Source organism: Gavia stellata, chromosome 3, assembly GCF_030936135.1.
Source record: "Gavia stellata isolate bGavSte3 chromosome 3, bGavSte3.hap2, whole genome shotgun sequence".
NCBI lineage: Eukaryota > Metazoa > Chordata > Aves > Gaviiformes > Gaviidae > Gavia > Gavia stellata.
The window spans coordinates 51,773,116-51,786,198 of NC_082596.1; the positions used below are offsets into that span (position 1 = coordinate 51,773,116).

At 39.8% G+C, this 13,083-nt stretch overlaps 1 protein-coding gene across 2 annotated transcripts in view; it reads left to right on the forward strand.

The window, feature by feature from the left end:
• Positions 1-13,083, forward strand: part of OSBPL1A (oxysterol binding protein like 1A) — a 71,930-nt gene that overhangs the window by 37,968 nt on the left and 20,879 nt on the right. For both annotated transcript variants that reach the window (XM_059815798.1, XM_059815799.1), the window contains 2 exons: positions 5,372-5,534; positions 12,766-12,922. In XM_059815798.1, the coding sequence (XP_059671781.1) occupies positions 5,372-5,534; positions 12,766-12,922 (320 nt within the window). The remainder of the gene's footprint in view (positions 1-5,371; positions 5,535-12,765; positions 12,923-13,083) is intronic.

The window sequence follows — 13,083 nt, forward strand, 5'->3', positions numbered from 1 at the left end:
TCCTACACAGCTCGAAAGCCTGCATATTTTGGGCATTCTTATTCCTAAGACTGAGGTTGAGTGCTTTGGAAAGTAAAACTCAACTAAATCACACTGCAGTGTTGGGAAGTCTGTCTTTTCTCTCTCTCAGTCCAGGACAACCGAGAGCTAAGGTATGCTGTCTTTTAATTTACTCTTCTAATTTTAAAGGCAGGTAGCCCTACATATTTTTGAGGTGTCTGTATTTGTTTTATGCCTTGCTTACTATGTCTTGTTTTTAGGACTTATTTGCAGCTGCTGAGATGATCACTTATTAGCTGGGTATACAGTAGTGTGACCCTTTCCTATCCCACAAAAGTGCCACTGTTGGTGGACATTAATTTAAACTAAAAGCATCCAGCACCAAACAAAGCAAGTATTTTGTGTATTGTACTGAGATGTCTTCAGGATGGACAGAGAAGCTTTGGTTACAGGCTGCGCCGATATACTTCAGGCTTTAAAAAAGAAATAAAAAAACCACTACCCCCCCCCCCCCCCCCAAACAAAACAACAAAAAAAAAAAGGGTTTGGTGCATGTTACTAGTCTCCCACCTACCTCATGGAAGCTGAGGGTACAGAAAGGAACGGGACTGGTGTTTGTTACCCACAGATAAGCTTCATGGTATTTTGGAATAGGTGCGTGAACTTTCTGCTAGCAATATGCAGTGAAGGAGTTAACTTTTAAACCATGCTTTTGTGCTTAGCAGGATTTCTTATAGCGTGGAAAGACAACAGAAGTGTCTGCAAATAGCTTGTTGCTTTCCTTTTTTAAAAAAAAAAAATAGAGATCTGACTGCTAAAATAACTCAATTCTACTATTTAAACTCACAGTTCGGTGCTTACAGCCTGAAGGACTCAAATGTTTATGGGCAGCTCTTGGAAGCAGATTCCCATTCAGTTAAACCAGAAGTGAAACCAGTTGCCAGAACTTGGATATCAAACCTCTTAGCTGGAGAAGTATTTAAAAAAAAATAAATTGTTGCGCTGACCTAGAGACTGAAGTCTGGGTGGTTCTGTGTCAGTGTATCAGGTTATAGCTGTAAGGTTAATGATTGAGTGATTGTTTAGCTCTGTGAGACAAAGGATAGGCTGGATATTAGGAAAAATTTCTTTACTGAGAGAGTGGTGAAGCATTGGAACAGGCTGCCCAGGGAGGTGGTGGAGTCACCATCACTGGAGTGTTCAAGGAACGTGTGGACATGGCATTGCGGGACATGGTTTAGTGGGTATGGTGGTCTTGGGTTGATGGTTGGACTTGATGATCTTACAGGTCTTTTCCAACCGTAGTGATTCTGTGAAAGCTAGATAGTTTCCATCAGCAACTATAAATCTGAGGTTTCACTATAATAATATTCTCTCCAGAGATGAAAACAAGAATGATCTTAACTGTCATTGTCTAACAGTGTAAGCACAAGCCCAACTTTGTCAGTAACTGTAATTGCTTTTGTGCAGAATAGCTCCTAAAAAGGATAAGGTAGGAAAGCCTGACCAGTTGAACATTGGGAACTCAGCTGGCTTCATGATGGGCTTGCTAGGGTGCTCTGTGCTGCTGTCCCTGTGAAGCTCTGTGGAGAGCTTACAATGCTGATGGTGGCCCTGGCATTGCGGGGACCAGTGGCAGGGATCAAAAAGATGACAGCTGTTCCATAGCTGGAGGATGAGGAGCTGAACCCAGTATGATGTGAATTGCCATCTGTCTCTTTCTCAGCTCAGGCACCACTACTAAAGGTACAGAAACCATAGCTATATCACAAGCTGTGCCTTACACAGGCTGTCAATGTCTCTTCTGGTTTTTTCCTGGGTATGCTCAGACTGGATTTCCAGAGCTGTGTGTACACGGATACCTGTATCATTTTGATGTGGTATTTCCTACTTTATATAAATATTTGTGTCACTGTGTAAAATGGTGTGGTACTCAGCTAATGCAACTTCATGAAATCAGATGATATTCCACTGAAAAATGTTGGTCTATCTGTGTCCAGCTTAATAGACTGAAATGCACATGCTTCTGAAAGCGAGTGTTTGTCATTTTGTGGTCGTCGTCTTGCTTTATACATAGATCCTAAAGATTTTGTGTTAATAAGCATTTTTAAAACTAGTCTGGAGGTTTCTTCTGTAATCTTGTAGTTGTTTTTGTGTTATGATGGGGAAGAAAAGACTTTGGGAAAAGGGATGAAGCTGAAGTGTCATTTCCAAAAATGGTGGTAGAGTAGTCGAAGATGGAATAATTCACCTCAGAACTTGATCATTGGCCAAGTCTTGCGAATGAAAATTACAGTAAGGCAAAATTATGCATAACAGCAATCTACTTCTTACATTTTGGGAAAACCTATCACTTGGTCAATTATGTTTTTCAATAAACTTATGCTTTGAAAATGGTGCCAATCTGCCTGCATATTTCTTAAGCTTGGAAGAATGGAGTGTGTGATTCTGGAAGAAAACCCAAACCATCCTGCCTTTACAGGCAAATTACTACAAGAAGGTTTTAGGAGATTTAGCTCATCAATAATAAAAGACAAAGTGACAAAACAGTGGTATCGCTTAAAGCTGGTTTGTGTTTACAAAAAAAAATAAACAGTATGCTTATTTCAGACAAGGCTATTTCTCCCGTGATACCTGTATTTTTAAGCAGACTACATGAAGGTTGTACTAGCTCCTATCTCTGCAAGCATCGCTTTTCTACAGGTGAAATCAGTCAAACAGTGGTAGTAGAACCATTTATTATTTTTTTATTCTCACTGTGGAACTGTTTTGGTGCTTAAGGATATAGTATAGTTAAAGGCAGTGTTTCCAGACCACTACCTTCAAAGAGCCACTAGTGTAAACTTTTACCCTTCACCGAGTACTATGCTGTAGAGGTTTGTAGAGCCACCTCTCAGGTCTTTGAATGTGTGTCCATCCCACAAACTCAGTACTGCTGACAAAAGTTTTATATTGGACTTTCATCTCCAGCCCCCAAGTATTGAATTAAGGTTGCTTTAAAGCCAGTTCATTCAGATATGAATGAACATCCCAAAGGTTACAAGCAACAAACTTAATCATGTTTTCTTTTTTCCTTAGTTTCTGGCTAGCATTGTGTTGCTTATGCAACAGATGAAAAGCTCTACTTTGTTACCTACTAGTAGTGTTTAATTGCTGTGCTAGTAAGTGTTTGGCAGCTAGGAAGTCTGGAAGTACACAGAAAAGTGAACCTTAGTGCAAAGCTGGCTATTTATTTTCCAAAAAGGGAATTTGTTTCCAGTACACCTTCTGCAATTCTGAATAGCTCTACATTATGATAGGGCAGAGGAACCTTGAAGTCAATTAGGATGTTGTGGGAGGAGATCTTAAACCTATGTCTGTTGTTGCTTGTTTAGTCACACTACTGTGCTTTTAGGGGAGGCAAAAAAGGTTCATCTGGGTTTTGTTAGGTATGTTTTGATTTTTCTTTCAACTTGCTGTTAAATAACACTGAAACTTAAGTTTTACGTAAAGATTTAAATAACTTAAATCATTTATCAAAACATTAGAGCATAAAGGTATCTAATTCAACACTGCCAAAAAAATCACAAATACCATTTTAATAACTGGTTTCACTTTGCTGTTTAATAAGAAAAGTATTATTTTATTTTCAGTCTTCCACCCTCTGTCTCAGGAGAGTGAAATACTGATGCTGTTTTTTCTAAATGGGCAGTTCCTTAACTGTTTGATAGCATACAAAATACAACCCCTGCAGAAACTGCTTAATAACAGATCTTTTGCAGTGGCACGTCTGATTTGTATAAAACATTGCAGTAATTGGCTTCCTTGGTACTGTCAGAGTGAATTTTAAATGAAAGTGACAGTAACTAGTCCAGATTTTTTTTTCATTTTGTTCAGGGTAAAACTATTAAACAGTATGTGACTTACTGGTTTTATTGCTTTCAATTAGCAACCCAATTTTATACTCTTTAATTATTATTTAATTGGATTGCCCCTTTACACTCAGAGCCTGGCAGCCAAATCAGCTGATTTAGTATTTGGCACAACTGAGGGGGTGAAAATTTCTTCCATAGATCTTTCTCTGGAGGATATGTTACTGCCAGCATAGAAACTCTTCTCTGGAATTGGCAAATCTGCTTTAATATCTCCTTTCTAGCCTCTAAATTCTCACCCTCTTGTTTGTGCCCAACTCTGAATCCACTATTTGAGTGGTCGTTATAACTTGAGGGGGCTGAAGCCTCCAAAGTAAAGCATTAATACAAAATGTAACCAGATAGGACATACAAACAGTTCTTAAATTAGATTCAAAAAGGTAATGTTGGTATCTGTGTAAGTTGCTTAGGAAAGTGTGTAAGTTGTCCCTGTAACTGTTCCAAGAGATTAATTGTCATGCCCTTGCATGTTCTTAGTGGAGGGGGAATTAGCCTTGTAAACTGACCTTTGAGAGTAAACTAGAGGACAAGGCAGGGGTTGGGGATGCTTTTAGAAAGGGACTGGAAGGGAGAAAAGAAGAGAAGGGAAAAGAGTCAATGGTTTAGGGGCTGAAGGAGAAGTAGCACACTGAAGCCTTGCTGGGCTGGGAGAAGAGGCCCTTTCTGAGCCTTCAGCTACAGCCCTCTCCCCTCCCCTGGCAGAAAGAGGAGGCAGGAAAGCACTAGCAAAAAAAAATGAGGAGGAAATAGGAAGGACATGTTGCTCTCCTGTTACCAGTCCTGGATTCAAAACGTGGATAACATCATCCTCTCTGGAGCCGATTGCATGTGTGGGCTTAAAAAAAAGTCCACCATCTGGTGGCTGGGCTTCTTTTTTTGTCAGCTTCTGCCTCCTCTGTAAACTGTGTTGGGAGTGGGGAGGGAGGGCTGTTTATATCGATGTTAAATCAGTTAGTAGAGGAATCTTTTTTAACCTTCTTCTGTAATCCTCAGGGTTAAATGTTTTCAGCTCATAGTTCAGTTGCAGTTATTTGTAGCTGGCATTCACATTTGCTCTGTAATTCAATTTAGATGATGCTGCTTGGCCCAAATTAGAGCAGACTAGTACAAAGAGCTTGGTGCGTGTAGAAACCGACCACTAACTCCCTAGTTAAGGTCATCCAAGCAGAGTTGTAAATATTTCCCTTCAGTTTCAAGGTATAGTTATCTGGCCTGAATTCACTCATGGAACTGTGATTTATACTGTCAGATCTTATTTGTCAGATTTCTCAACTACTGAAAATGCTGAGTAACAACCTTATTGTCATAACAAAAATACTGTAATATTCCAATTAATCCTTGTGGTTTCAGTTCCAGCTGTTTGCCAGTTATTTATTTATTAGAGACTGTTTTCTGAATAGCTTCCAGCTACACATTCTTCGGAGAGAGGAGATTTTATTCATACATGTATCTACTTATAGGTGAGGAATTTGAAACTGGAGCATGAACAGGAGAAAAACAAGATCTTGTCAGAAGCATTAGAGACGCTAGCTACCGAACACCATGAACTAGAGCAGTCTCTGGTTAAGGGATCTCCGCCTCTCAGCATCATCAGTGAAGAACAGTTCTATGATGCTGTTTCAGGTAAGTAATGATGTCTGGAATGTGAGTGTGTAGCCAGCATGTGTGTGGTGAATGTATTGCGAGCGGATGAGGGGCTGGGAACAGTCTCACTTTAAGTGAAATCTCTGCCTTTCTAACGTGGAACTAATTTTAGGAGAATGCTTCATGTGCTTTATGAGCGGGCCTCTAATAAAAATTTGCCTGAGTTCACCTGTAAAATTATATTGTTTCACCTTAGCATGACAAAAAGTTATAAAACCACAGGGCGGTCATGAAAGGTCTGATTGCTTGGGTGTCTACGCCCTTTTTTTAAATAGCAAAACTTAAGGCTCCTATTTTAGGAGATGTAACTGTATTTGGTAGCCTTCTGACTTGCTTTCTCCATGGTGGTGTGTGTTTTTTCTTTTGTTGTTAAGATCGGTCCATAAAAATCCCTAGTTTTGAGGGACAATGAGGTTAAGAAAGGCTTGTTCTATTTTACCGTTGTATACCTTAAGTGTCACAAGTGGAAGAAAAGGGTGAATCAAAATCCTGCGTGCATTTCTGAAATATCTTTTCTTTCCCTGTCTCCTCTTCGGTTTAGTATCTTTCGTATTTTCATGTGCAGAACATGCAAATAGTGATTTTTTTGAAAACTCTGAACCATGTATGATTACAACATGTGTTTGTATTGAGAGGCTATACATAGTGCAGCTCAATAATAGTTCTAACTGGGTGATCCTGCAGTATACAGCTGTCTACAACTATGAAAGATCTGGAAAAGCTTGAGGGTGAACATAGTCTAACTGTAGCAGATAATTAGGTTGTGATGGTATACTTCATGAGCAAGTATGGGGTTACTTTTTCTGCAAGCTGAACTGTCTGGTGCTTCTGACAGATGGGAAAAGTAGTGTTCCCAGAGTCCTTGATAGGTGTTCTGCAGTGCACAACTTAAGCAGAGAATAAAAAACGGCAAAGTGGAGTCTATGCTCAAGTATAGCACTAGCACAGGAACACAGCAAATCAACAGCAGATTTTGCTGCTTGCACAGTAACAAATTTATTAAGCCTTCAAGGAGGAGAAGGGATTGAGGAACACTAGAAACAGGTTCTTCAACCAGAACCAAAAGAACAATTCTGCTGAAAGGCCTCAGGCTCTTTTGCTTGTCAAAACAAAGCAGAGAATAGTTGTTTATCTGGTGCTGCTGGAATGTAGTCTCTCCAGCCAGGCTTGCTTTATGTATATGAGAGAATACTATTTAAAGAGCTGTTAGTCTATACATTTCATAACTGACCCAGTCTCTAAATCTTCTTGAATGAAAGTGTCCAAAGCCTCCTCTTTAGCTGGGAGAGGTGGTGTTTTTATCACTTGAAGCTGCAAACAAATCACATTGAGTGCATTTGTGTAGCTGTGAAACTTGTTGAGTGTGTATATATGTGTATATATATACACACAGATATATAAAAAACATATATATGTCAGTTCTCTCTCCTTTGGGAGAAGTTACTTGGCATAATTCATCTTGATTGCAATTTAAATAATTTTCCAGGACAGACTCACTTTCTTGACTGTCTGTCAACTTCATCAGACTTGTGTTAGATTCTCTTTTCTAGGTTGTTCACGTTCAGTGTTTTGCAGTGATTAGGGTCCTCTGTGTCTCTGAAGCCACATGTTTGGGGGAAGGGCACTCTGATTATTTTTTTGGGGGGGTGCTAGAGAAAGGGAAATATGACACATTTTCCTGGCTGCTGGATGCACATTATGACTTTCACTGTAAGCACAAAAGGAATTAGGTTTTTGTGGGTGTGGTTTGGGGTGGGTTCTTCTCGCTTATCACTGGGATCCTGGTAATACTTTCTAACCCACTTGCTTTTCTGCTGTGTCTGTGGAGTCTCAACTAGAAGGTTTCTTGTCTCTGTATGACAAGAATACAGTGAGAGCAGAGGAGTCAGGCATATATGACACTGGCTCAGAATTTGGGAATATGGGTCTTCTTTCTTGGGCTAATGAGACAGGAGATATGATCACAAATATTTTCATAACAAAGAGCAGTGACTAGGCCTAATTGTCAGAAGCTAAAAATTTGTATCTCCAGAAATCTAAACTACTAGGACTTTGTCTTCAAAGCTTTTGCTAAACCTCATTTGCAATCTGATAGTATTTTATTAAGTTAAATAATACTGATTTTTGATAAATAGGCATATTCATGAGTTATCTTACTAGGCTATGTAGGAGACTGAGCAAAAAACAATGTGTTTTAACAGGGTGGTGTGACAAGTTATAATGTCTGTCAGGGAAAAATGCCGCTACTTTGAGAGTATTTTTTCTGTTAGGATACCATCTTTTTCTAGTTACAGTTCTCTGAATTTTTAAATCCTCACTGTAGGAGTGAGTTTAGAAGTGCGAGTATTGCATAACTAGGCTTGCACTTTGAGCTGAAGAATCATTAGCTTTGACTTGACAGCTTGAAAGAAGAAGCCACTGCTGCTTTTTTCTTTTGTTTTTTAGAAGAGCATTGTCTGCATATTAGACACTTCTGCTTGTTTACTCTCAACAAAAGTATCACTACCTGTGACAATTCAGAGCAATGCACGACTTTTCAAACAGGTTTTTGAACAAGAAGTGTATTAGAAAGGATATGTTCACAGCAGCAGCTACTTGTGCCCCATTACCATGCTCTGATTCACATTGTAGAGCAATCTGATTGCATGAACCAACTAACCAGACTCCTGAATTAAGCTGAATCGGAAGGTACAGTCCAGTTGCTATTGGACACTCAGTCCATGGTTGGAGAGGAGAGCTAATCTGAAGAGAACACCACTAGAAATGTATCTAGTTCGGGTGTCAAGTCCTCAGCACCATCTGTTTGGCTTGCAAATCTGCTCCAACTGAGCCATGCTACCTGCTAATGTTGGCATAGAGTAAATTGGTCACTGATAAGTGTGTATTGTGTAGTTCTGTTTGTAGAAATTGTGGGCGTAATTACAGAAATACCCTCTTTCTTTTCCAAAACTGGAGTGAGGAGAACGTTTGTAATGTGGTAAGATTTCTTACTGAAGTAGTAGTTTATTTGCTGAAGTCTCTCCTCTTTTTATTTTTAAGTGATGCTGTTATCAATGCTTTCTGACTGTTGTGGTAATTCCTAAATCCCTGCAATGGGAGAGCAGTAGACACTGAACATGAAAGGAAGAACCTACAGGCAATGGGAGTTATTTGTATTACCAAAGCGTGGTATCCAGTGTTAAGAACAGCAAAGTTAAGGGTGTTATTAATCTGAACTCTGATAGCAACAGGTCAGTTAACAGTGCTTCCTGGTGTGCTGATCCTCTTGTCATGGGAGTGGTGGAAATGTGTAATTAAACTCGGTAGCACATGCAGTGCTGCAGCTCTCAGTTTCAGGATTGAATGCTTAACATGTGTCAAACTCTTCTATGTTTAAAGCAGGGTGGGGCCGGGGTGGGGGGGCATTGTGGAAGGGAAGAAGTGCTAAATAAGTAGCAAAATTTAGTAAGACTAATGGCATCTCCTGGAGAGCTGGAGAAGTTATTAGCTTTGATTAATTATACAGACCTCAGGAAGCATATGAAAACAATACAAATGCAGAGTCCATCCAGAATGCTGAAAAATGGCTAAGCAGGTCAAGAATTAAAGGGTGAAGATACTTGATTTTTGCCTTGCAGATAAGATTCCCTGATTATATGCAAATTGCACACCCAATTTGGGAAGAACTTAAACTGCCCTGATTTTCCTCTTTAATGGGTTTTGTCTGAGAGGTGGGGTTTTTCTGCAAACACAGTTTTTGTTTGTGTTGAGGGGGGTATTGATGGTTTTACATAGATGCAATCTTACTATAAAAGCAGTTATTTAGCTATAGGAATACTTAGATTATACTAAAGCTAACCTGTCATAGTACAGCTTCAACTGTTGTGTGCAACTAACAGGTGCTGCTTTTATAAGTAAAGCTCCTAAATGGTACAAGAAGTAGTAGACTAGTTCTGTTGCTTTTGCTCACTTCCTAGTTTTTCTCCAGTTATCAGCTCACTTAAAAGTAAAAAATTGTACAAAAAGCGTAGAAACTTACTGCGCTTCCTTCCATGTGTAGGGTAGTTTGTCGAGTGTCTTTTTTTGAACGTGTACCAAAAATACTCCACAACATCTGCAATAACACTGCTGCCTGTGGACTTCTTGCCTTGAATATAGTTAATGAATTCAAGTATCTTAGAGAGAGGTGGGAAACACCTGGTCAGAATTCAAATCCAACCTTGCCAGTGGTTAAACACTACCTTTCTCAGGTGTATTTATTAACCAAATACCTTGGCCAAACTTTTCTATCTGGAACTGAAGACTTACCAGTTGTTGCAATAGGAGATCAACTTCCCTTGAGTTAAGTTTCTGCCATTGCTTTTGCTGTTTCCCCTTGCTCTCCCACTCTTGCAAAATGTAGCTGGTGTTTTTACTGTTACCCTGACACTTCAGGTTTTGTGAGCTGCAGTGCTTCCTAGTCAGCCTGGTCTTGTCTCAAAGATCACTTAAAAATTCTGGCTTCTGAACAGGGACTCTTATTCCTTCTCCCCCCTCCTCAGCCCACACCCCCTTAAGTTCAGTAGGAAAAAAATCTCATTTTCTCCTAGTCATCTGTTTGACAGCTGCTCTGTAGCAACTTGTGAATATAAATCTTTTTTTTGCAGTGATGGGGGAGTATGCAAATCTTAATTCAGAAAAGAGTTAGCTGCAAGTACACAGGGAAAAGCTCAGTCTGAGTTGCCTGTTGATCTGTGCTCACAATACAATACTAGGCTTGTTCACCCTGACACCTAAACAAACTCTCAAGGCTTGTTAAGCTCATTGGGTCAAAGGAGGTAGCTGAGGTTTAGGGATTGGAGATTGGTATCTTTGGTGGCAGGAGCTCTTGTAGACATACTTTTCAGTGAGAGCCATTTCCCAGGAAAATGGGCGAGATGTCTCTAGAGAGCAATTTCTTACAACAGTGTCTGGTTTCATTCTTCTGCTGTTACTTATTATATAGCATGCTCTTGTATTAAGTAAGGCAGGTGCCCTGGAGAAGGCTGGCTGGTCAGTGTCTACAGCTCTGGAGAGGTTTGCAGGTGCTGGCCTCAGTCCAGCATAATTGTCTCTCAGCAGTGTGAGGCCAGCATTAGGAGAACTGATCATGTGTAGTGTTTAGAAATCCTTGTTATACTGAGAAGCATATCAGAGTGGTCAGCAGTTCTGGTGAAGCTTACCTGTTCTTCCCTGTCCACCTCTGGAGTCCTAGGTCTGTTGCAGAAACTCTAATTGAGGGAATTGTGTGTCTTGACTCTTGTCTGAAAACTAGACAGTCCTGGGTGGTACAGAAGAAGAAAGGAGCCTTACAGGAAGCAGACTCTGCTTTATGTTGCAGGGTTTGCTTCATGCTTTTCTTGTCACGATAACTGTTGGCACAGTTGATCAGCTCTTTCAATAAAGAGGTGGAATACTTACCTTGAAGGGATTTATAGCTTGTCATGTAGTCAGCATGCTGAGGCCCAAGCTGTGTTACACTGCTAGAGTGTCTCTTCCTCTGTGATATTTGGATACACAACAGTGTTTTGCTGACTACCTGGGCTTATGATCTCTGGAGAAATCTGTATTTTATGTAATGGGCTTGTCCCCAAGTAAAAACCCTTCTCCTTATCCTACTTGTTATATACAGTACCCACCAAACTAATGCTTTGATATGTTATATCATAATTTGGCACGGAACTAGACTGACAAATTTGGAAAAACTTGTGAGTAGATTCTCTGGAGTGCCAGTCCACTTCTTTAACATATCCTCAGTACCAGCTGGCAGTTCTTTTCATTCCCTAGCAACTGGCTTAATTTCAGTACTGTCTTGACAAGGATAGGGATGGATGTTTTTAATGAAAGCAAAGTTCTCCTTTATGCTTCTAGATCTCACTCTCTCTAGAGAGGATGGAGACATTGTGGCACAGCCCATCCATTCATCAGGATTTTGTCCTGTTCTTGACCTTTCTGTAATCTGGATGTAGTAGAAAGTCCTCTTGTCACTGTTCCCTTCACCAAAACAACATATAACTTACATGTTCTGGGGAAGCTGCTGGCATCATTTTTTAAGAGAAGACAAGAAAGCACCTGGCAATGGACAGCTGTGACTGAGATATTCTTTCAGATGGACTACTGCTTCAGCAAGTTTTGATTACTAGTTTTGAAGTAGAATCAGTGTGTGAGAGAATGACTAATTTTGCAATTATTTCTCTGGGAATTTGCAGCCAAGAGCAGTAGCATATGCTGAAAGTGGTACGTAGCAGGAATGGTGTCTACGACAGTTTAGGTTTGTTTTTTTTCAGAAGTGGTGAGGCTTGCATTAAGCTATCTACCATTCAGTGTTGTACCTGGTTTCTGCTAAAGGATTTCCCAGATGGGATAGAAATTGGTGCATCTTCACTTGTCTTTAGCTGTTTCATTGCTTCTTGGAACTTGCAATTAGATAATCTTTTGACAATCTTGTCAAGTTTGAAAGAAAAACACGAAACAAAAATACAACCTTTTGCCAGGAAATTTTTACTTTGTGATTTGGGGCAAGACTGTGTCTTCTCCAGAGCCGGTCAAGCACTACCTGACCAAAACACTGGTTGGAAATAAGGTGGTGTCATTCTTGTTGTTGTTTTTTAGTTTTAGGTGTGATATGGATTATACTATTAACCTACCTTCCAGAGTACAAAATTTATCTTACTGATTGGTGAGCTTATCATTTAGACTTTGCTGGGACTTACGTGGCTAATGTAATCCACTGCATATGATACCTCCTTCTGTTCTTCGATACTTGTTGCATAAGTTGGGAAGTGAAGGTTGCTGAACAGCACCGAGTGTCTAAGAATTTAGACCAAACTGAAATCTTATATAGGAGGAGTCAATACTTGAATGTTGAGGTAACTGGTATTTAGTTAAGTGAGATACTGGCACCTACATGACACTGGCACTTGTCCTAAGCAAGTTATAGTAGCTTCAATTTAATAAAAATGTCAGATTTTGGCTCTGTTTGATAGAGGATTTTTAATCTACTGTTTGTGCTTTTCTCATGATCTCTTTAGCCTATATCTAGATGCAGAGCTGCAGCGGTCTGTGGCAGTGCTTGTTACTTACCAAATGGATGCTGTCATCAGGACACAGTAGCCTACTTAGGTTTCAGTTTTGCACAAAGAGGGAAGATCTGTTAGTGACTGAAGTCTAGCACAGGCTGTAGATTCATTAACATGCACCTGCTCTTTTGCAGATTCAGAATCTGAAAAATCATTAAGTGGGTTTGAAACAACAACAGCCTACTCATTAGAGGACAGCATGGATTCAAAAGATACAATAACTTCAAGCATGTCTGAAGAAAAGGTTTGTGGCAGTGGGGACTTGCTGTCTAACGGAATCAAAAAACACAGGTAGGATGTTGCCCGTTTTTAAGGTATTATAATATGCATTAATGGTGAGTAAAAGACCACAGGAATCTCTGAAAAGCTAACTGTAAAAACTTTAAAAACTTTGTTAGGGGTGATTGACAAGTAGTTGGTTGTGCTATGATTTTTATAAAGAATATTTTTCC